Source organism: Macaca mulatta, chromosome 15, assembly GCF_049350105.2.
Source record: "Macaca mulatta isolate MMU2019108-1 chromosome 15, T2T-MMU8v2.0, whole genome shotgun sequence".
Taxonomy (NCBI): Eukaryota; Metazoa; Chordata; class Mammalia; order Primates; family Cercopithecidae; genus Macaca; species Macaca mulatta.
The window spans coordinates 49,517,335-49,542,041 of NC_133420.1; the positions used below are offsets into that span (position 1 = coordinate 49,517,335).

The 24,707-nt window shown below is 40.4% G+C and overlaps 1 protein-coding gene across 1 annotated transcript in view; it reads left to right on the forward strand.

The window, feature by feature from the left end:
* The window catches only part of ELP1 (elongator acetyltransferase complex subunit 1), a 66,114-nt gene extending 41,407 nt beyond the window's left edge, over positions 1-24,707 (forward strand). Inside the window, exons 28-37 of the mRNA XM_015117132.3 lie at positions 1,358-1,559; positions 3,363-3,424; positions 11,173-11,235; positions 11,930-11,990; positions 13,548-13,661; positions 14,152-14,263; positions 14,958-15,085; positions 15,560-15,714; positions 18,733-18,808; positions 24,175-24,707. Coding sequence (XP_014972618.3) covers positions 1,358-1,559; positions 3,363-3,424; positions 11,173-11,235; positions 11,930-11,990; positions 13,548-13,661; positions 14,152-14,263; positions 14,958-15,085; positions 15,560-15,714; positions 18,733-18,808; positions 24,175-24,242 — 1,041 coding nt within the window. The 3' untranslated portion in view covers positions 24,243-24,707. The remainder of the gene's footprint in view (positions 1-1,357; positions 1,560-3,362; positions 3,425-11,172; positions 11,236-11,929; positions 11,991-13,547; positions 13,662-14,151; positions 14,264-14,957; positions 15,086-15,559; positions 15,715-18,732; positions 18,809-24,174) is intronic.

The following is a 24,707-nucleotide window of genomic DNA, read 5'->3' on the forward strand; positions in this document are numbered from 1 at the left end:
CCACCCCTCCTCTTGTCCAACCTCACTGCTGTGAGACTGATCATCCTAACAAGTACAGATCTTTCCCATATGTTTCAGCATAAAGGGAAAGTTTTGTTTGTTTAAAAAAGCATCCCTTTAGCTTTTTTAATATACCACACATGCTTATAAGCTAAATGTGTTATATGATCTTCTTGACAGCCTAATGGGGTGCTGTGCACACTTTGTAGATGAGGAAGCAACTTGCCTGAGGATCCGGAGCTACAGAGTGCTGGACCTGGGATACAGAACCCAGGCTGCCCGATCACCCTGCCCATGCTATTAGCCACTAGTCTACCATGCCACCAGCATAACCATTTTCAATTTGTCCTCAGACTACATACACATCTTTCTGTGATCAAGCCTGCCAGTTTCTTCAGCACCAGCTTCTGCCACTGTCCACGTTCCCAGTTACTTGTAGGTAGTTCTACAGATGTCACATCATGTGATTCCTCTGCCATCTCTTTACCCACCAGCCTTCCTTTAGCCCCACTTGTCCATCAGAACCCTTGGGTTACTCCTGAATGCAATTCGCGGACCAGGCGCCAAACACTGAGCTCCCAGAGCAGCCTGCCCTCACCTTGGTGATTGCGTTTGTCGAACTGCCGATTAGCTGCTTTGTCTCCTCCACCAGGCTGTGGGGCTTCTTAAGGGCAGGGACTCCATGTTGTATTCCTGTCTGCATCTCTGCCTAACATCCAGCCTGGAGAATCGAGGATTTGGCCAGTGGCTGCCTCTTCGCCCTTGTTTTCTGTTCTCTCCCACACTCACTTTGCTCCAGTCACACTGGCCGTCCCGTTGCTCCTCAGACCTGCCATACACATTCCTGCTGCGTGGCCATGGTGCCTTCTGTGCTCTCTGCCTGTACGCTGTCACCTATCTCGTCACGTGGTTTATTCTCCTGACAGCCTTCAGAGCTCACACTCCCTGAGGGCTACGAGGAGACTGTCCTCTGTCCCTTAACCCACCTTTGCCATTATGCTATAGACCGTATTTTGTCCATCAGTCCATCCTCTGTTACTATAAGAGCAGCAACTTGGTGGTGGTTCTTATATGGTTTTTCATTTGTTTGCTTTTATTTTTTGCCTTGCTATATTATCCATACTGCTCAGAATGGTGCATATGTAGTTAAGAGTAATTATTTGTTGAGTGAATACATGGCACATCCTCAGTAAGGTTTTGAATGAAAAAATGATTGCACTAACTGGTCAACTGTAAGATTTTCCCAGGGAATTCTTTCAAGGGAGTTTGAAGTTTAGGAACTAAGGCAGCTACACTGGAGCTTTAGAGAAATGATTGTCACGTTTCCTCCTCAGTCCTAAATCTCCTCTTGTCACAGGATATCAGCGTTGCTTATGGGGAACACCTGATGCAGGAGCACATGTATGAGCCAGCGGGGCTCATGTTTGCCCGTTGTGGTGCCCACGAGAAAGCTCTGTCAGCCTTTCTGACGTGTGGCAACTGGAAGCAAGCCCTCTGTGTGGCAGCCCAGCTTCACTTTGCTGAAGACCAGCTGGCTGGCCTCGGCAGAACTCTGGCCGGTAAGTACAATCATTTAGATGTCTACATCTACAAAGGTTTTAAAACATTTATTTCTTTGTGTTGTTTGGTAATTTTGCAAATAAATTTAGGGCAGAATACCCTGAGACAGTCTCGTTCTCACTGATAAAAATTAATTTAGAATGCTTTAAAGGATAAGCTACTACAACAAGAGTCCCAGAATGCAGTGACCCAATATGGAAAGATGTTTATTTCTCTCTGCCATAGGGATTGATCGGCCCTTCCGTTGTGTGGCTCTGCATCCTTTTAGGTAAATGGTTGTAGCTGGGTTATCTCCACATCTGTGGGGAAGGAAGCAGACTGGGGAGAAGTTAGAGTCATGGTAAAACATTTACTTTTAAGTTGGAAATGACCTGGATGGAAGTTAAACTATCACCTTCTATTCCATCTCGGCCACACCATGTGGCTGGATGGGCTATGCCCTGTAAGAAAGTAAAGATGAATTTTGGGATGGGTCCATTCTGGTATAGCCAGTAGGTTGTTGGAATAGCCAGGAATGAGGTGGGGGGAAAAAAAGGCCAAATGTCCAAGCATTCTGAAAGCAAAGGCAGTTTAGCTGCATCAGGGACAAGGGTTGCCCGAACCAGAGGTGAGGCTGGTACCAGGATCTAGTACTAGAGTGGAGGAAAGGGTAAGGACACCTGTGAAAAGAGATGAGCAGAAGCTCTGGTCCTCTCAGCAGTGCTTGAAGTAAAGCAATGACTAGTATATTTTTTCCTCTAACTTGTAAATATTGTTGAGATCTCAAAGAAAAAAATAAAAAGCAGTCCTAAAAAAATTCCATACTCTATCCTGTTAAATTTATGTACCTGTCCTTCTTTGTCATTTGCATTATTCTTTTTTTCTTAGGATTATAACAATGCATGGGATTATCACTTTTCTTTTTCTGGTTATTAGCCCTTCCCAAATCCCTCCATTTCCAAGCTGGCCTCTTTTTACAAATGTCAAGAATTCCTTATTTCAGGCCTTTTAGTTGTTTGTTCAGTCTCCATTGTTCCTTTCTGCTTTAGAAATTTATGATATTGGTTGTTTATACCTTCTATCTCTGTTCTTGGATCTTTGTCTTCTATTCTTTACAGCTCTTAGCTTGCTATTTCCCATGTCTTATAATGGAGTATTTCTAGTTTTCTCAGATGTTTAGCAAAAGTAGGTGGGGAGGGCAGTGGTCAAAGATGTTTGAGAAATGTTACACACTGGAGTCACTCTGTGTGTACATTTAACATAGGCAGTTTACACAAGAGAGCAAAAGAAAGAAAAGGTAACTATTTAAATAGTGGAGGTGATTTTACCTACCTTTTTTAGTGATATATGCCCTGGAGTGAGCATGCAATGAGAGACCAGAATCTGCCAGCCCCTTCGAAAGCCTCGGGTTCTCTGTGCCTCTCAGTGTGATTTATCTCAACTGGGCTAAGTCTAGGATCTAAAGACACTGCATGACTCAGACATAAGTCAGCTACCTCCATCTAGTGTTCAACCAAAGAAATAGTGGTTTCTTGCTGTTAAGGGACGAAGTGGGTTTGTGAGAGATACCAGGTCATTTTCCCATGTACATGCCTTGGAAGCATCTTTCAAGGCTAATTTTGGCTGTATATGATTTTCAATTCCTGTGCTAATTTTAGATTCTAGCTGCCATTTAAGATAGGACTCTATGTTGTATATCCCTATTCCCTCACAGAAATTCAGAAAGTACATAGTTTCATGCATAATGAAGACATATTAAAGAAGCACTTGAGCCAAAGAATCTGTTTAACTTTGTAGTCAACTGCTGCTTATTGTCTCTACAGGAAAGCTGGTTGAGCAGAGGAAGCACATTGACGCAGCCATGGTTTTGGAACAGTATGCCCAGGTAAACTCAATTTCTCCCTTCTAAATAAACCCCCTAGTCAGCAAGAAAGGTCTTCTCATGATCTTAGTGATGATGAAAGTTAAAGGAACTGTGCATAATTATTAAGTCCAGAGATAGTGTTTGCCCCAGCAGTCTTATCTTGCTGGCTTGACTTGGAAGTCTAAATTTAGTACGTCTATCAGTTTTGTGAGGTAGAATATGAAAGGGCTGTACTTTAACATACTAGTGGTTTGACCTTGGTAGAAAGCACTTAATTACCTCTAAAGGTCTTTGTGCTTTTAAAAATTGAGTTTGCCAAAGTAGAAACAATGAGAAAGGACCATTATAAAACAGGATCATTGAAGACTACATATTCTTGGCTTTTACTCCCATTCTCTCCATTGGAAATGTCTCTTTTACCTCGGGGAGCTGGAGGTTCCAGTTTTACAGCAGATTATAAGGATAAGTACCCATATGAGCATTTGGTAGTATAATAGGATTTATTATGAAAATAAGAACACTGCAGTCACACTGGCCACAGACTAACAGTACACAGGTGCACGGTTGACACCAGGGATTATTGCCTTGTAGAGTTTTGACCTTTGATGAGAGAGTGTTTTTTACAGTTGTTACTGAGAGCACATTTATGTAACTTAATTGTGCTTTAAAAATATTCAATTGTCTCTTATGAAATAACAGTGAGTGAAAGAAGATAACTAAAATTTTGTATCATTAGATCCTGGAGAGAGTATTTGTTGGGTGATTGAGTTGAAAATAATCAGTGAATGAAACATACCTAAAAGAGTAGAGAGGTTGGGGTGGAAAGATATACCACATAGAGGGTTAATTAAATGGATAAGATGCCATTATCTTTTTTTCTTTGTAAATGAAGATTAATGCATAACCTTATTTTGTCTAATTTACATACAATAAAATTATGTGTGGTACAGATGTATAATTTACAAATAATGAAGTTAATTCACCAATTTTAGATGAAGAATTGAGTACATTTTGACAGATGTTTGTAGTTGTGTGACCACCATTGTACTCATGATGTAGAACATTTCTAACACCCCCCAAAATTCCCTACTTCCCCTTTTGCAGTCAGCCTTCTCCCTCCACTGCCAGCCTTTGGCAAACTGATCAGTCAGTAAAGTTTCGCATTATCTAGAATTTCATATAAACAGAGCCATATGGTATGTAGTCTTTTTAGTCTGGCTTCTTTCACTCACATAGTGCATTGGAGATGCATCCATGTTATAGTTTATTCCTTTGTATTGCTGAGTAGTATCCCATTGTATGAATATGTCAGAATTTGTGGATCTGTTCACCAGTTGATGTACATTTGGATTGTTTTCAGTTTGGGGTTATTATGAATAACGCAGCCGTGGACATTCTAGTACAGGTCTTCGTGGGGATGGGAGTGGGAATGCTACATCCCGTGGTAAGTGGATGTTTAGCTTTTTAAGGAGCTGCAGAACTAATCTGCAGTGGCCGTATCATTTTGCGTTCCCACCAGTGATATGTGAGAGGGCATCAGTGGCTCCTATACTCACCAACACTGGGTGTATTACTGTGACACTAGATGTATTATCTATTGCTATGTAACAACTTACCTTAAAAGCTGGCAGCTTAAAACAACAGACCCTATTATCCCACTGTTTCAATGGGCCAAGAATCTTGGCTGGGCTTAGCTGGGGCCTCTGGCTCAGGTGAGTCCTTTACAAGGCCGCATTTAAGGTATTGGCCGGGGCTGGCATCATCTCAAGGCTTGACTAGCTTTTAATTTCATTTTATTGACCTTGTATCCTGCAACCTTGTTAAACTCATTTATTAGCTCTAGAAGCTTTTGGGTGTATTCTCTAGGATTTTCTACATTAACAAACACAGTTTCTATAAATACAGTTTTATGTCTTTCTTACAATCAGTACTTTTTTCTCTATCTCTATTGCATTTTCTAAGGCTTCCAATGTGATGTTGAATAGAAGTGTTAAGAGTGAACATCCTTGCCTTTTTCCTGATGTTGGAGAAAATTCAGTTGTCTTTTATCATTAAGTATCATATTTGCTTTTTAAAAATTTGATTCTATTTTATTTTATTTTTGAGACAGAGTCTTGCTCTGTCACCCAGGCTGGAGTGCAGTGGTGTGATCTCAGCTCACTACAACCTTGACCTCCTGGGCTCAGGTGATCCTCCCACCTCAGCCTCCTGAGTAGCTGGGACTACAGGCACATGCCACAATGCCTGGCTAATTTTCGTAATTTTTGTAGGGATGGGATTTTGCCATGTTGCCCAGGCTGGTCTTGAACTCTTGGGTTCAAGCGGTTTACCTGTCTCAGCCTCCCAAAGTGCTGGGATTATAGGTATGAGCCCCCGTGCCCGGCCTGATATTTGCTTTTTTTTTTTTTTTTTTTTTTTTTTTAATGCTCTCTATTGCAGAGTTGGCAAACTACAACCTGTGACAAAGTCAGCTTATCACCCGTTTTGTAAATAAAGTTTTATTGGAGCATAGCCATGCTCATTAGTTTACATCTTGTCTATGGCTGCTTTTACACCACAGCAGCAGAGTTAAAGAGTTGTGACAGAGATAGTTTGGTCCGTAAGGCCTAAAATATTTACTGTCTAACCTTTTACAGGAAAAAATTGCAGATTCCTGCCCTCTTATTTGAGGAAATCCCCTTCTATTCCTTGTTCTGAGAGGTTTTTTTTTTTTTTTTTTTATCATGAATGGGTGTTGAATTTTGTCAAATGCATTTTCAACTATGATGATTTTTTGTTTTTAGACCAGTGATATGGTGGACTAGGTGATTGATTTTCTCTACTGTTAAACCAACCTTGCATCTCTGGGTTCAACCCCACTTGGTATTATATATTTATTATCCTTTTTCTCTCCTGGTAGATTAGATTTACTAAAATTTTCTTGAGGATTTTTGTGTTTGTGTTCATGAGGGATATTGGTTTGTAGTTTTTTAGTGTCTTTGCCATGTTTTGGGTATCAGGATAATGCTGCTGTCATAAAATGAGGGGTGGTGGTCTTTATACTTCTGTTTTCTGGAGGATTTCATGAAGAGTTGGTATGAGAGTCTGACTCATGGTTAAAAACCTATGTGTGATGTTTCAGACCTGACCATAAACAATTACAGACTTTACCTAGGAGGCCACATGAGGAAGAGCTGCCCTCCCCACACCAGGCTTGGCGTACTGCCAATGCATTACAGTTTCTAAAGGGAGTTGCAAGCAAGGACTCAGGGCCCCCTGTTAGTCATGCTCCTGTAAACAGTATTTGCATTCAGATTCCTGGCGCTTTCATTCCTAGGTCTCTATCTGAGGCCATGGGCCAAGGTCTTCTTCAGGCACCTCTGCCAAGTCCTCTTTATGTAAGAAGGAATGGAAAAACCTTAACATTTTTTCCCACTGTGACTCACTACCCAGTACTTTTCCACCCTTAGCCCCCTTCCTTTGCACCCATACCCCCAAGATCCATCAAACTGCTAAAGCCTTTTTTTTCAAGCTCCTTCAACAGTGAACCAACCCTCATGTCTGTGTGGATCCAGCTGACTCTTGAATAGTGAGTTGTTCTTTGGGAAAAAATGGAACAGAGAGAGTTGGTGCTTTCCCTGGTTTTAGCCTCTTGCTTATACCAATGCAATGCCTGAAGGCTTAACTCATTTTTGACTTGTTGCTTTGGTCAGCTACTCCAATACCTGACAGCTCAGCTCTTGGGAGATATTTTTTTCCTCACACGTTTAGTAGAATATACCAGTAAGTCCATCTGGGCCAGGGGGTTTCTTTAATGAAAGTTTTTCACTATTAATTCAGTTACTTTAGTAGACATTAGCCTATTCAAGGTTATCTGTGTCTTCTGGAATGAGCATTGGTAGTTTATGTCTTTCAAAGAATTTGTTCATTTCATCTAAATTGTCAGATTTATTGGCATAAAGTGTTTGTAGTATTCTCTTATTTTATTGTCCATAGGGTCTATGGTGACGTCTTGTCTTTCATTCTAGATATTGATGTGTCTTCTTTTTTTCTGATTATTCTGGCCAGAGGTTTATCAATTTTATTGATCTTATTAAAGAATGAAACATTTCATTGTTTTTCTCTATGATTTTTCTGTATTCTATATCATTAATTTTTAAAATTATTTTCTGTTTATTATTTTATTTGCTCTTTATTTTTCTAGTTTCTTAAGATGATGGCTTTTTTTTTTTTTTTTTTTTTTTTAAAGAAACAGAGTCCCAGTCTTCTCAGGCTGGAGTGCAGTGGCACGATCATGGCTCACTGCAGTCTCAAACTCCTAGGCTCAAGCTATCGTCCCCCCTCAGCCTCCAGAGTAGTTTGGATTACAGGTGCATGCCACCATGCCTGGCTAATTTTTAATTTTTTTTGTAGAGATGGGGTGTTACTCTGTTGCCCACACTGGTCTGAAACTCTTGGTCTCAAGGGATTCCTCTGCCTCTGCCTCCCAGAGTGCTGGGATTCCATGCGTAAGCCACTTGGCCTGGCCAAGGTGATGGCTTAAAGCCATTGATTTGAGATGATTCCTTACTTTATAGTTTAAGCGTATAATGCCATAATTTTCCTCAAGCACCGTTTTAGTTACATTATACAAATATTGAAATGTTTTGTTTTCGTTTTCTGATTTCCCTTGTGATTTCTTTATTGACCCTTGGCTTATTTAGAAGTATGTTTGCCGGGCCCGGTGGCTCACGCCTATAATCCCAGCACTTTGGGAGGCCGAGGTGGGTCGATCACGAGGTCAGGAGATTGAGACCATCCTGGCTAACACTGTGAAACCCCATCTCTGCTAAAAATACAAAAAATTAGCCGGGCATGGTGGTGGGTGCCTGTAGTCCCAGCTACTCAGGGGGCTGAGGCAGGGGAATGGCATGAACCTGGGAGGCGGAGCTTGCAGTGAGGCAAGATCACACCATTGCACTCCAGCCTGGGTGACAGAGTGAGACTCCATCTCAAAAAAAAAATTTATATATATATATATGTTTAACTTGCAGATATTGGAGATTTGCCAGCCATCTTTTTGTTATTAATTTCTACTTTAATTTTGTTGTGAGTAGAGAGCATGCATTTTATTAATTTAAATTTATAATTTGTTTTAATTTATAATATGGGCTGTTTTACAGAATGTTGTGTGTGTATTTGAAAATAATATGAAAGCTACTATTATTGAATGGAGTGTTCTATAAATGTCAGTTAGATTAGGTTGATCATGCTGTTCTAGTTTTTTATATCCTTATTGGTTCCTCACTACTTGCTCCATCAGTGACTGGGAAAGTGTTAAAATCTCCCGCTGCAATAATTTATTTGTCTGTTTCTCCTTTCGTTCTACCAGTGTTTGCTTCACGTGTTTTGCAGCTCTGTTATAGGTGCATACATGCTTACGGGTATGTCCTAGATGTATTCATTTTGATATCCATCTTTCTCTGTTACTATTTCTAATTCTGAATTCAACTTTAATGTTATTAGTATAGCTTTTCCACCTTTCTCTTGGTTAGACTTTTCATTGCGTATCTTTTTCTATCCTTTTACTTTTAATCTATCTGAATGTAGTCTTCATTTTGAAGATGGGTTCCTTGTCGATAGCAATAGTTGTTTCTTTTTTTTTTTAAATCTAATTTGACAATCTCTGCCTTTTAATCGGAGGGTTTAGACATTTGCATTGAGTGTGATTACCAATATAGTTAGATTTAACCTTCAATCTTGCTGTTTGTTTTCTGTTTTTTCATTGATCCTTTGTTTCTTGTTTTTTCTTTTTTTGCTTTCTTTTGGATTTAGTATTTTTCATAATTCCATTTTACCTCCACTGTTGGCTTATTAGCTATACATCTTCATTTCAGTATTTTAGTGGTTGTTCCAGGATTTATAATAAAAATCATTAATTGACCATATCTTCAGATAATAGTATACCACTTCATATATAGTATAAAAACCTTACAAGAGTATTCAGTCCGTAATACTTTGTTACTGCTTTTGCTTTAAGTGATCATTATTGCTTAAGGAAATTTTTTAATGACCTGTCTTTCATGTTTATTCTTTTTTTTTTTCTTCAAAAGAAGCTGGAAAGGATTTTTATTCAATATTTTCCGAGTTTTCAAAAACTGCTGGCCACTCAAAATGGATCAACAACAAAAATTTAAGAGCTAAAACTGTAAAACTCTTGAAGGCTGGGCACAAAGTTTCATGCCTGTGATTCTAGCACTTTTTGAGAGGCTGAGGGAAGATCACTTGAGCCCAGGGGTTTGAAACCAGCCTGGGCAACATAGAAAGACCTTGTTTCTACAAAAAACAAAAACACAATTACCCAGGCATGGTGGTGTGCACCTGTAGTCCCAAATCCTTGGGAGGCCAAGGTGGGAGGATTTCCTGAGCCCATAAGTTTGAGACTGCAGTGAGCTGAGTTCACGCCACTGCACTTCAGCCTGGACGACAGAGTAAGACCCTGTCTCAAAGAAAACCAAAACGAAACTATAAAACTCTTAGAAGAAAACAGGGTTAAATCTTCATGACTTTGGATTTGGCAATGGATGGTTGGAATTAATACCAAAAACACAATCAATAAATTGACAAATTGGATTTTATAAAAATTAAGAACTTCGCGGTGGCTCAAGCCTGTAATCCCAGCACTTTGGGAGGCCGAGACGGGCGGATCATGAGGTCAGGAGATCCAGACCATCCTGGCTAACACAGTGAAACCCCGTCTCTACTAAAAAAATACAAAAACTAGCCGGGCGAGGTGGCGGGCGCCTGTAGTCCCAGCTACTCGGGAGGCTGAGGCTGGAGAATGGCGCAAACCCGGGAGGCGGAGCTTGCAGTGAGCTGAGATCCGGCCACTGCACTCCAGCCCGGGCGACAGCGCGAGACTCCGTCTCAAAAAAAAAAAAAAAAAAAAATTTAAGAACTTGTGTGTATCAAGGGCATTGTCAAGAATGTGAAAAGACAGGATATAGAATGGAAGAAGATATTTGCAAATCATGTATCTGATAAAGGTTTAGTATCCAGAATACATAAGGAACTTCTGCAACTCAACAACAGAAAGCCAGATAAATCAATTTTGAAAGGAGCAAAGGCCTGTAATCCCAGCTACTTGGCAGATTGAGAAAGGAGGATTGCTTGAGGCTAGGAGTTCAAGACCAGCCTGGACAACATAGTGAGACACTGTCTCTAAAAACATTTTTTTAATTAGCTGGGTGTGGTGGCATATGCCTGTAGTCCCAGCTACATGGGAGACTGAGGCAGTAGGATCACTTGAGGCCAAGAGGTCAAGGCTGCAGTGAGCTATGATTGTGCCCCTGCATCCCAGCATGGGCGATAGAGTGAGACCCTGTCTGAGAAAAAAAAAAAAAAGAAAAAAAAAAAATTTAGAAGATTGGTATTCTAGTCTACTATTTTTTCAAAGTGTGGTCTTGTTAACAATTCTGGAGCCCACCTAAACCTGCTGAATCAAACTTGGTAGTAAAGCTGGGGAGATAGGCATGTCTAACAGACCTTTCTGGTGGTTTTGATGTCCAGGCATGCAGAGAGATGATGCTTAGCTTGTGTTTTGTCATTATTTTCAGAATTTACACTGCTCCCTTGTCTTTTGTATCAATATTTATGGAGACATGAACTCTAGGATAGGCATGATGTTGAGAACTAGGAGTTCTCCCCTGGCCAGGGAGATAGAGGCAAGTCTGTGGTTAGTTTTGCAGTTGGCTGTGATGACATCTGACACACTCTCTTCACCTGTTGTCTTCTTCCTGTTCCCTTGTCAGGATTATGAAGAAGCTGTGCTCTTGCTGTTAGAAGGAGCTGCCTGGGAAGAAGCTTTGAGGCTGGTAAGAATCTTTTAAACCCTCTGGATATTGGGTGCTAAGCAGAGAGGGCGAGCAAGGGATTCCAGATCAGTTGGAATCTCTTGTCTTCTGAGGCTTGTGAAATAAGTAGAAATAGGTCAGGATCTTGGCTTAAGGAAAACGGTGTTTTTAAAACCATTTTTGTTTATTTATTTATTTTATTTGTTTATTTTTTGAGACAGAGTCTCGCTCTGTCGCCCAGGCTGGAGTGCAGTGGTGCAATCTCGGCTCACTGCAAGCTCCGCCTCCCGGGTTCATGCCATTCTCCTGCCTCAGCCTCCTGAGTAGCTGAGACTACAGGCGCCCGCTGCCACGCCCGGCTAATTTTTTGTATTTTTAGTAGAGACAGGATTTCACCGTGTTAGTCAGGCTGGTCTCAATCTCCTGACCTCGTGATCTGTCCGTCTTGGCCTCCCAAAGTGCTGGGATTACAGGCGTGAGCCACCGTGCCTGGCCTTATCATTCTTGATAATATTTTGGAATTAATCCTCTACATTTGAAATATTACTGTCTTTTTACTGAAATGAATTGAATTTCCTTGGCTGCCTTGTAGGAGGCCTGTTTTTCAGGAAAATATTCTGATGACCTCTGAAAGTAATCCATGTCTGTCTAAGTATCTTAACTCTCCAATGACTAGAAGTTTTCCTTCCTAAAATTATTGTGTTTTTCCTTCTAGGTATACAAATATAACAGACTGGATATTATAGAAACCAACGTAAAGCCTTCCATTTTAGAAGGTGAGGGTTCCATTTTAGGTAGAATTCCTCATTTGGAAGAAGGAGAGGAGAGAGACACGGGAGAGTCTCCTTCTATTACTGTGTTTTTTTTAATAATATGTCATGTAGACTCAATCAAAATTACCCATTGGATATAATATTTAATTCTCACTAGAATTTTTATATATGCTGAGTAATTAAATGGTAACAAATAAAATATTTAAATGTTAGAAACCTGTCCTGTAATCAAATATGATTAAGAATCTTTGTATTTGGGAATAGTTGGTAAACTTGAATATGAACTATATTAGATAATAGTGTAACGGTGATAAATTTCTGGCATTTAATAATCACGTTGTGGTTATGTAAGGTAATATCCTGTTATTCTTAAGAGATAAATGCTGAAATATTTAGGAATGAAGGATCATATCTCTACCTTACTCTTAAAAGGTTTCACAAAAGTAATAATGGATATGTGTAAGCATGCAGAGAAACAGGAAGCAAAAAAATGTCAAAATGTTAATAATTGGTAAATCTAGGTGAAGGGTATATGTGTGTTCATTGAACTCTTACAACTTTTATGTAGTTTTCAACTTTTTCAAAGTATTTTTTAAAAATTACCTTTTCAAATGAAGTATGTGGTTCTTGGAGAACATATGAATATTACCAGTTCTAGAATACTCAGATGGTCACTGTGACCCCTTAAAAGCGAAGCGGAGAAGGACATCAGTTTGGCTTACAGAAACCTTAGGGAGTGGTTGATTTTAAGCTCTGCCTTTTTATGCAAATCCACCCTGTAAGTAACATCTGGCCTTTCTGACATTTACATGTATGCACATTCTTACCTTGTCTGCACCCCCCTTCCCCCATCCTAATTAAAACGTTGCTGGGGTACTTTTTATGTTATTCACTTTAGGTACCTCTAACTGAGTGCTGAAAGCATGATTCCTCATCTATAATAATCTAACCAGTTCTTGGATTTTCACCACTAATGAGAACCTTTCTTAGAAAAATGCCGATAACTCCATCTGCCTAGGCCCAAAACCTATTAATAAAATACATCCTTGGATAGTACTATTTTGCTTTTTTAAAATGTATTCTACTAGTGTTATTTTCCTCTTGCGTATTTTTCCATTGGACAATATTTTGCAGAAATCATTAGATACATTTTTTCCACGTCCATGGGCATTTTGATGGATGTTTAGCCAGAAATGTTTAGGTAACTTTCTTCTTACTTTTGTTAACTGTGCCCCTTCCCCCCTACCGTTTTTTTTTTTCCCCCAATCCTCTCTTGGTTTAGGTATCAAGTCTTCGTTCAGGTGATTTTACAAGTTCAGTGGTAGCGCGTATTCTGGGATAATATTGATGAACTCTAAGATCTGGAATTTCAGTCTCTAATTTGTTAATGCTTATTAAGGAAAAAAATTCGTAACCGAGTAGAAAAAAAAAACCTACTAGGAAAAAACCTAGTAACCTCTTTCTTTTTGCAGAATTCTAACCCTCCTTCACTGCTCCACACCTGTAGTTTTTTCTCTGCTTAAACCTCATGCTCAAACTATTTACATTCTGCATCTCCAGCCCAGAAAAATTATATGGCATTTCTGGACTCTCAGACAGCCACATTCAGTCACCACAAGAAACGTTTACTGGTAGTTCGAGAGCTCAAGGAGCAAGCCCAGCAGGCAGGCCTGGGTGAGTGTCTGCGTGAAGACCATCGACACGTGCAGGGCCATGGGGGTCGGGTAATGCCACACATTCTCTCGATTGCTTAGTGTTCCTCCTGCAGTCTGATTACTGTGTCATGGGGAAGTGTGAGGCCTCTGTGGAGCCCCTTCAGGGCCATCTGTGTCTGTGTTTGTGTGCTGGTGAGGGCAGGACCAAGCATGAACGGGAAGAGCTCTGCCGACGTTCCCACTGACCCCCATTCAACCAGAGCAGCTGACCACTTCTGTGTCTAACAAAATGAGTTTCCTCATTTCCAGAAAAAAGTTCAGGAAGCTACTGATTTACATTAGTAATTACTGTATTTAATATTATCTCATTCATTTTGAGATCAGCTTTGCAATCATTTTCATCCATCCTTTGATATGCCCCAGTTGACTCTAGTTCATTTACCTCCCTGAAAGTAAACCCACACATTAGCAGGCAGTGTTTTCATCTGCTTCTGGTTCTTCTTTTCTAGATGATGAGGTACCCCACGGCCAAGAGTCAGACCTCTTCTCTGAAACTAGCAGTGTTGTGAGTGGCAGTGAGATGAGTGCCAAATACTCCCATAGTAACTCCAGGATATCAGCGTACGTATCACATTGATTCAGCACATTGACCATGCCCTGGGCATATGGGGAAAGTGGAAGCAAATAGGTTGGTTTTCTACTGGGACAGTGTAGTGGGAGTGGAGAGAATATTATTCAATGTTGTGTGGAAGTTGTTCAGAGACTTTCCCAGCATATCTGAGACATTAAACTTGGCATTGAAAGGTCTTCTTCCTCAGCTTCACGGCCTGTGTGTTTTCCCATTCCCCATGAGGCAGTTCCTCCACTGAGTGCTCAGTCTACATTAACATCCGATTTTACGCTTTGAACAAATGTTGTGACTAAGGTATAGGCACTGAAAAAATGAAAAGATCAAGCTTCTTCAATTCAAAATCAGGATTGGAAGAGACCATACATGTAAAATAAGTCATCACACTTTTACCAATTATAGTAATTTGTCAGAAATATTCATGCAACACCCGTATGGTAGGTGCAGTAGATGTTACCAAAAACTTACAAGGAGGTATGAGTTATAAGAGCTTGAAGTCTTGCTTGGAATATGTAAAACAATGCAGTATTATATATTTAAACTGAATTATGCTTTAGGAATTTGAAATGGAGAACTGTGAAGTTGTGTGGGATGATCAGCAACTGCAAGAAAGTAGCCAGGCAAGGTAGCACATGCCTGTAGTCCTAGCTACTCAGGAGGCTTAAAAATATCTGTAATTTCTAACAGGAGATCATCTAAGAATCGCCGAAAAGCAGAGCGGAAGAAGCACAGCCTCAAAGAAGGCAGTCCGCTGGAGCACCTGGCCCTCCTGGAGGCACTGAGTGAAGTGGTACAGAACACTGAAAACCTGAAAGGTATATTCTCAGTCCTGATGATGATTCCTGACTCCAAACAATAGTAAACAGGCAGCACAGACAGGCAGAGTTCAGTAGGTGATTAAGCTACCATTTTCCCAATTTGAGGAAAGATGAGAACTTTTAGCAGGAAGGGTCATGTCAGCACACATTCCTGAAGCAGCCCTTCTTAGCTGGTAACTGAGAAGCCTTCCTCCGTTTGGCATCCCCCTAACTGAACTGGGAGAGATGCTTAAGCCAGGATAAAGAATTGTGGGACGCTGCTTTCTGCGTGGGCCCCCCAGTGTGCTTGATTTTCTTTTTGTAGTACATGTGTTTAGTTATGCCAGCATTTGGGAAGAAAAAAGATAATGTAGGAGAAAGGACCTGCAGTGGAATCATAGAAATTTTTGGCTTTGGATAGAAGCTATGGTATGATTTGGTCTATGGAGCTGGGAATATAACTTACCACTCTTTCAAATTTCTTCTCTCTAGATGAAATATACCATATTTTAAAGGTACTCTTTCTCTTTGAGTTTGATGAACAAGGAAGGGAATTACAGAAGGCCTTTGAAGATACGCTGCAGTTGATAGAAGGGTCACTTCCAGAAATTTGGACTCTTACCTCCCAGCAGAATTCAGCTACCCCTGTAAGTTTTCTCAAAGACGGTGTGCATGTTTTTCATCATTTTCATGGGTTATTATGTTCACACCCTCCCCAAGTCAAAAAGTTTTCCTGTTCTTAAAAACGTAAGATGCCGTAGTTAAATTATCTTAGATTTATGTTTAAGCTGTCAGTAAGATTTTATATTTGCCTGTAGAGTGACTAGTACACCTTGGCGTAGGTTAAATGGGCTATCATTTTCCTTTCTGGGTGAAGCAGGTGTCATGGAGAAAATGAGAAAGTCACGCAGTTGCTCCTGGCCTTCAGTGAGGTTGGAGTGGGGAGAGAGCGGGGAAGAGGGGATCGGAGACGGCCTCTCACTTGGATGGGATCAGGCTTTAAAGGGACCCCAGGCAATTGCTTTTCCTTTTGTTTTATGAAAAATTTGACTTGTCACTTCTGTGTTGTTACGATGGACTTTGCTGGTTGTGTTTAAGGCTGAATCAGCTTTGTGTTGCAGAATTCTAATGTATTGTCGTCTGTTTGTTATTTATACCTCTGTTCACTCTCTTATACCTCAAGTCTATTGTTAAGAGTTTTTATTTGGATTCAAAAGGCTGGTATATAAGTCAAGATCTAGAAAGGAAAACAAAAGCCTACCTATTATTTTATCACAGAATTTAATACATGGATTGGTTAAATAAGCATTAGAGGACTAAACAAGGCAAAAGGGAAACACAGAGGAAGGACACTGAGATAGTAACTATAGGAAGCAGCTTTACCCTCCCTGAGGGAACAGGAGGAGGAGTTGGGGATCATTAGAATTTAGAAGCCTGGAAGTGGGGCCCTGTAGAGCTGACTCTTGAACCTCTGAGAGGAGGGTGCCAGCCAGCTAGTCCTGGCATTTCTGAGGGGGCTGGTTCCAAGTGTACAGAAGTAAATGGAAACTGGAAGGAATAGTTGCTGCTGGGGGAAAAGCCAGCCAGTCAGGCCAGGTGCAGTGGTGGCTCACGCCTGTAATCCCAGCACTTTGGGAGACTGAGACGGGTGGATCACCTGAGGTTGGGAGTTCGAGACCAGCCTGCAACCTGGCCAACATGGAGAAACCCCGTCTCTACTAAAAATACGAAATTACCCAGGCGTGGTGGTGCACACCTGTAATCCCAGCTACTCAGGAGGCTGAGGCAGGAGAATCGCTTGAAACCTGGGAGGTGGAGGTAGTGATGAGCCAAGATCGCGCCATTGTGCTCCAACCTGGGCAACAAGAACAAATCTCCATCTCAGAAAAAAAAAAAAGCCAATCAAGGAAGAAATCTAGAAATCTTTTGTTTATCCTCCAGCTTTGTACTCCCCGTCTGGTGTTCACTGTAGGCAGGACATGATGGGAAGCCAACAGCAAGGAGGAATATCTTTCAGGTGCCCAGCCCCAGCACCACAAGCAGTGGATAGAAGGGTGGGTTGGAGCTGAGAGATTACAAATCAGCTCACTGTTTAGAAACACATATGTTTATCGTGTCTTGATTTCCTTATTTAGAAATGGGCATAAGACTTCCCTGTGTGCTTCAATAGAATGCTTTGAAGGTTAAATAAGAGGGTGAATGTAAAAGCACTTTACAAACCATTGAAATAAAAGCAACTAGGAATCAGGACCCTACAACCTCTTGAATTGATTATAATAGGTATTTCTTAGAAGAAATGTGATCATCATCTTCAAAACTGTAGTACTTTTGATGATAATTGTTTTTGTTTTTGTTTTTGAGACAGGGTCTCACTCTGTTGCTCTGGCTGGAGTGCAGTGATCACCACTCACTGCAGCATCTGCCTCCCTGGGCTGAGGTGATCCTCCCACCTCAGCCTCTTGAGTAGTTGGGACTGCTGGCACATGCTACAACACCTGGCTAATTTTCAAATTTTCTGTAAATTTTCTGTAGAGACGGTGTCACCATATTGCCCCAGCTGGTCTTGAACTCCGGGGCTCAAGCGGTCTGCCCACCTCAGCCTCCCAAAGTGCTGGGACTGTAGGCATGAGCCACCGTGCCCTGCTTGAAGGTGATAATTTATGATACCACTCCCATGCCGTCCCCTTCCGTCTTCTCTTCTGATCACACGATCACTTTAAGGTCTTATTTTATTTTATTTTTTTTCTTGCTCTGTCACCCAGGCTAGAGTGCAGTGGTGATGTGATCCATCATGGCTTGCTGCAGCCTCGAATGCCTGGGCTAAAGCAGTCCTCCCACCGCAGTCTCCTGAGTAATTGGGACCACAGGTGCACACTACCATGCCCAGCTAATTAAAAATTTTTTTTTGTAGACATGGGGAGTCTTGCTATGTTGCCCAAGCTGGTCTTGAACTCCTGACCTCAAGTGATCCTCCTGCCTTGGCCTCCCAAAGTGCTGAGATTACAGGTGTAAACTGCCATGCCTCCCACATTAAGTTCTAAGACATCCATTTTATTATTGTGGTTTTGATTGGTGAAGTATGGTTGTGGTATGTGCAGGATACTGTGAGTGACTTCTCATGGCGTCGCTCTTGAGAGTGTGCCACCAAGGGTCTGCACTAACCAGGGGTGTGCCCAGAGGCTCGCTGCAGGCTTGACATTCCTGTGGAGTCTTGTGTTTTACCTGGAGCACATGTGCACAGTTTGCATTCTGCTCCATAGTATGCACATATTTGTATTTATTTCAACCTAAAAATGTTTGTTTCCCACAACTCTTGGCATATAATTGATACTCTGCGTATTTATAGCCTCTTGTACTGTTTCCCTGCTCCTCAGGGAGTGGCTTGCTCATTTGGAAAAGGCCAGGATATATCATTGTAGAGTTTCTTTTCTTTTCCCCCACCCCCTATCTTTACCTTGTTCTGGGAGAAAGGAGAATTAGAGGTCTGAATTGCAGCTGGAGAAACTGGCAAATTAAAATCACATCAGGAAAGAGAGTTACTATGTTTCACACCATACCAGTAGAAATGACAGGCTGTTTTCTGCTGGTAGGGATTTGGCCTTTGGTATTGGCAGTCTTGAGAAGTATTAGATAATCTTTGCTGATACAGTCTATTTTCTCCTTAGGTTCTAGGTCCCAATTCTACTGCAAATAGTATCATGGCATCTTATCAACAACAGAAGACTTCGCTTCCTGTTCTTGGTTAGTATTTTTTCTCATTTAATATTACAATACTAAGCAGCAGGACTATCTTTCTGTAAGTATTGAGAAGATCAGCAGTAGAAGGAGAGATTGGATACAATTTTTCACTACAAAAAATTGACTACAATTCTTCCTCAATTCTAAGACCACATCTTTAGTATGATCAGTTTCATGCTTCTAGCGGTGGGGGACCTGGTGCGGGAAAATTCATATATGACCATTGTATGTGTAATTTTAAAAAATATTTTATGTGGCATATGCTTTTTCATAAAGGCACATCACAGTTCCAGTTTCAGTCTAAACCATCTACATTTACATATATATCAAAAGATTCTTCTGAAGCATCATTACTGGCTGTTGGCAGTTACGCGTTGCATCTTGGGGGCATTTTCATAAACTTGCTTATGAGTGGGACCTTTTTATTATGTTTAGAATTGACAATATAATTTGAAGGCAAATCCAAAGAATATTAGCATTTTATACATATTTCCTGTTTAGTTATGCATGAAGTGTTTTATTTGTTGAGGGAGATGATTCTCAATTAGATTACTTATATCCTTAAAAATTAAAAACCCTAAACGCTTTCTTTTGAAAGTTGGTTAGAAACATTTAATGGGTCAACTTGGGACTTTGAGTATTTGCCCTTACTTATAGTTGGGTCAATCAAGCATTTTAGCTTTGAAAAGTGAATATTAGTTTCTAAAATAATTAGCAGTTTTAACTGCTGTTACTTGCATTTCTAGCATGTGACAGGCAATTTTCTGAAATTTTTTTCACCGAAGTGCTACACTGTAATAGCATTTTGATGATATTTGAAGTAGCCTGTGGGGATTCAAATTAAGTTTGACTTTAACAGCTTATGTTGCTACCAGGAAAGAGCAGCTACCTTCCATCCCAGCTCAACTCATACATCCAGACAGTAACTACTGTATTCCTAGCTCCTCTTCTGTCTGGAGAATGGCAAGGTACTTTTGGTATCAATTTCAACACATCCACTTATTCCTTTTTTTTTCTTAAATTTTTTTATTAAAAAAAACAGAGGGGGGTCTTAATATGTTGCCCAGGCTGGTCTCAGACTCCTGGTCTCAAGTGATCCTTCTGCCTCAGCCTCCCAAAGTGCTGAGATTACAGGCGTGTGCCCCTGTGCCCAGCCCACTTATTTCTCAGATGCTAGGAACTTACATTAGACCTGAGGCCATTTGGTCATTGTTTATTTTGTGCGGTAGTGCAATCCAGTTGTGATTTCTGCCTCCTGTGTTCCTCGTTGCTGGCCTGATGCTGACCTTCAGGTCAGGTCAGTCCCACCATCCCCCGGGGTATTCTAGATGGCTTTCCCACTTCAAAGAGCACTTTCTTGTTTTCCAGCTGAGCCTTAAAGACACTCTGTAATATTTGAGAGCCCCTCATTATCTGAGTGTTCATTATCATTACCCTTGTGGTTTCAAGATTGTATAGGAAAAGGGAAGTTCCTATAATTCAAAAATTGCCACTGATGAACTAATCACAAAATTAGTCCCCCTCAAATATTACTCAGCTCCCCTCCCCAGCTAACAATAGTTGAGTATATTCACACATCCCCACAAGCGGAATCAATGACTTGATAGGTCCTTTCTGATTGTTTCCTGCTTTGATACAATACAGCAGCATGCAGATCAGTTGCAAGCCTTAAAAAAATTTAGTATTACATAAAATAGATTAAAATGATGTTGGAAAAGTACTTGAATCACTGCTGGGTTGGACTCGTTGCAGTTGATGACAAAATAAGTGCTTCAAGTGGTTTTGACCATCAAAGGATTGAGAGAGCTCCTTAGAAAAATTGCAAAGCCCTCAAGGTATTTTTATAAAAATGACTTTTTTGTGTGCTGTGAAATTCAAATATGGAAATGTGAAATATGTCATGTCCTGCTGTCATATAATTTGTCAGAATAATTACTTTCTTGCCCAAAAGTCTATACTTTGCGTTTATTTCAAATTAAGTCTGGAATCAAATATAATTGTAGTTATGCCTAATTTTAAAAAATGAGGTAGAGCACATTATTTTCATAACTAGTTTTTTAAAGATAGTCTTATTCCAACTTTAATTGCTATTTATGAAAGTATGGACCTTGTTGACAGTGAATTTATTTAAGTAGCCTTTTTCCAGTATTGATATTCTTTTATCTTTATGGCACCATTTAGTGGAGAGAAATATAAACAAACATAAAGCTGTAGTATGAAATCATAACTGCATAAAATTAACTGTAGTACATACTGCACTACTGTAATAATTTTGTAGCTACCTCCTGCTGCTATTGTGGTGGGTGAGCTCAAGTGTCACCAATATCTGCTTAAAATGCCATGTACCACTAATCATGTCCACATGAGCAGCACATGACAGTCTCCATTAATTGCATATGGCAGCGAAAAGTGATCTCTTGCGTTCTCATGTATTTTTTTATCATGTTTAATGTAATATCGTAAACCTTAAATAACACCATGAGACCTATAGGAAGTACCACAAGTGATGCTTCCAGGAAGCAGAGAAAAGTCATGACATTACAAGAAAAAGTTGACTTGCTCAATACGTACTATAGATTGAGGTCTGCAGCTGTGGTTGCCCACCATTTCAAGATAAATGAACCCAGTGCCAGGATGATTGTAAAAGAAAAGGAAATTCATGAAGCTGTCACTGCAGCTATGCCAGCAGGGATGAAAACCTTGTACTTTTTGCAAACGACCTTTTTATCTTGTATTGAAAATGCAGCTTTTATGTGGGTGCAGGATTGCTATGAGAAAGGCATTCCTATACAACTAATATGATTTGAGAAAAAGCACAGTCATTGTATGAGAACTTAAAGCAAAAAGATGAAGGATCTAAAGCTGGAGAATTTAATGCCAGCAAAGGATGGTTTGATAATTTTAGAAAGAGGTTTGGCTTTATAAATATCAAGATAACAGGAAAAGCAGCTCCTGCCATCCAGGAGGCAGCAGCAAAGGCAGTCAGGTTTATGATCAGGACTGCTCTTATCTGTAAAGCTGCTAACCCCTGAGCCTGGAAGGGAAAAGATTAACACCAGCTACCAGGCTTTTGGTTGTACCATACAACAAGAAGTCTTGGACAAGGAGAGCACTTTTTCTGGATTGGTTCCTTTGTCGATTTGTCCCTGAAGTTAAATAGTATCTTGCCAGTAAGGGGACTGCCTTTTAAAGTTCTTTTGATACTGGAAAATGCCCCAGGCCACCCCTAAACCCATGAGTTCAACACTGTGAAGACGTTGAAGTGATCTACTTGCCCCCAAACACACATCTCTAATTCAGTCTCTAGATCAGGGGGTCATAAGGACCTTTAAGGCTCATTACAAACAGTACTCTATGGAAAGGATTGTCAAACGTACGGAAAAGAACCTTGCTAGAACATGAAAGTCTAGAAGAATTACACCATCAATGATGCCATCATTGTTATAGAAAAAGCTGTGAAAGCCATCAAGCCCAAGACAATAAATTCCTGTTAGAGAAAACTGTGTCCAGATGTGCATGACTTCACAGGATTTATGACAGCCTATCAAGGAAATCATGAAAGAGATTGTGGATCTGGCAAAAAAAAAAAAAAAAAAAAAAAGTAATGCATGAAGAATGTCAAGATAGTCAAGATAGGGGTCTTGGAGAAATTCAAGAGGTGATAGACATCACACCAGAGGAAGTAACAGAAGATGACTTGATGGAGAAGAGTGCTTCCAAACCAGTGCCAGACAATGAGGAAGATGACATAGAAGAAGCAGTGCCAGAAAATAAATTGACATTTGTTCCAAAGATTCCAATTATTCAAGACTGCCTTTGGCTTCTTCTACAACATAGATGATTCTATGATATGGGCACTGAAACTAAAAGAAACTGTGGAAGGATTGGTACCTTAGAGATATGAAAAGCAAAAACATCAGAAATTATGGTGTATTTCTGTGAAGTTAGTGACTGAGTGTGCCCACCTCTGTTGTCTCCTCTTTAACCTCCCCTACCTGTTTCATCTCTACCGCCCCTGAGACAGCAAGACCAACCCCACCATTTCCTCCTCCACTTCAGCCTACTCAACGTGAAGATGACAAAGATGAAGACCTTTATGATGATCCACTTCCACTTAAAGAATAGTAAATACTGTTTTCTTAATATTTTCTCTAGCTTACTTTATTGTAGGAGTATAGTATATAATACATATAACATACAAAACATTTGTTAACTGACTTTTTATGTTGCCAATACGCTACCGGACAACAGTAAGCTATTAGCACTTGAGTTTTGGAGATTCGGAAGTTAAACATGGGGCCAGGTGTGGTGGCTCACACCTGTAATCCCAGCACTTTGGGAGGCTGAGGTGGGTGGAACAAGACCAGGAGTTTTGAGAGTAGCCTGGACCGCATAGTGAAACCTCGTCTCTGCAAAAATTAGCCAGGTATGGTGGTGCACACTTGTAGTCCCAGCTACTTGGGAGGCTGAGGTGAATCACATGGACCTGGGGTGTCAAGGCTGCAGTGAGCCACGATCATGCCACTGCACTCCAACCTGGGCAACAGAAGGAGACCCTGTCTCAAAAAAAGAAAAAAAAAAGGTACATGCAGATTTTTGACTGTGCAGCGGGGGTCCACACCCATAACCTACCTTCAAGGATCAACTGTAATTTGTCATGCCTGCATAGCTCATATGTACAGATTCACTGCTGGAAGTTTATCATAAATAATGCTGAAAAAGAAAATCCTTATATATACATATTTTCTCATATCTCTGCTTCCAGTATGTGATTCCTGGTTAGAAAAGAGACTTAACAAATCTAAGTGAAAGAGTGCCTGGGAGTTTTAGGTTGCAATGACAGAATCTTTTCCTAACCCTCTCTCTCCATTTACTTTTTTTAAAGCAGGGGCATCTTTATTGATCGACATGTTTGTCGAAGTTTCATCATAGTTTCTGTCCATTAACTTCACTTACTGAATATGTGCTACCACATTTTGCTATTCTTTAACAATTGAGATAGACTTTATATATAGTGAAATGCAGAGATTTCAGGTGTACAACTTGGTAAGTTTTAATAAATGTATACAGCCATGTAACTGCTGCCACCACCCCTCCCACCAGATTGAAATACAGAACATTGTTCCATTTTGAATCACTGAGTGAGCATGCCTAAGGTTGAAATGCAGTCCCTCCTCTCAGGGCAGGACCTCCAGGCTGTGTTTGCTCTGACCTGGAGGTTGCAGGGGTAGCAGACACATTAACTCTGGCTCTGATGGTCATATTGCTGCAAACCCCACCTGCCTAGTTTGTTTAGTTTGGAGTTACTGCCTCAGCGCCCTCCAACAAGGGTATGTCTGTCACAATTTCCCTTCCTTTCTTACTTTTAGATGCTGAGCTTTTTATACCACCAAAGATCAACAAAAGAACCCAGTGGAAGCTGAGCCTGCTAGACTGAGTGACCACAGTTAGGAGGGATCCAACAGAGAAGACCATTGCCACTAATTCCTGTTGTCCTACCACCCCTTGCTCTTTAAGGCCTGTCTGTTGAGAACTGGAAAGAGTAAAGTGATAACTTACCTTAGCGTTGCCAAGAACTTCAGCAGACAACAAGCAATTCTGTTTTATTTTGTGTATACATCTTAATCATTAGCAAGACGTTAAGCTTTAACCATTATGGCATCATTATGTGAGAATGATTATTCTTTCACTTGGGCTGTTTGAGATTATGGTAATCATGAGATTAATGTTTCATGGTTTCTACCTCAAAAGTGTGAAGACAAGTAAAATAATGTTTCTAAATTGTCTTATTGGAGGAGAAGATTACAATGGCTATTAGTGCTACATTTGGTCAAATGTAATCACTTAAATGGCTTCTTGTCACCTTAAACTAAAGCAGAATAAAAAGTATCCTTTGAAATTA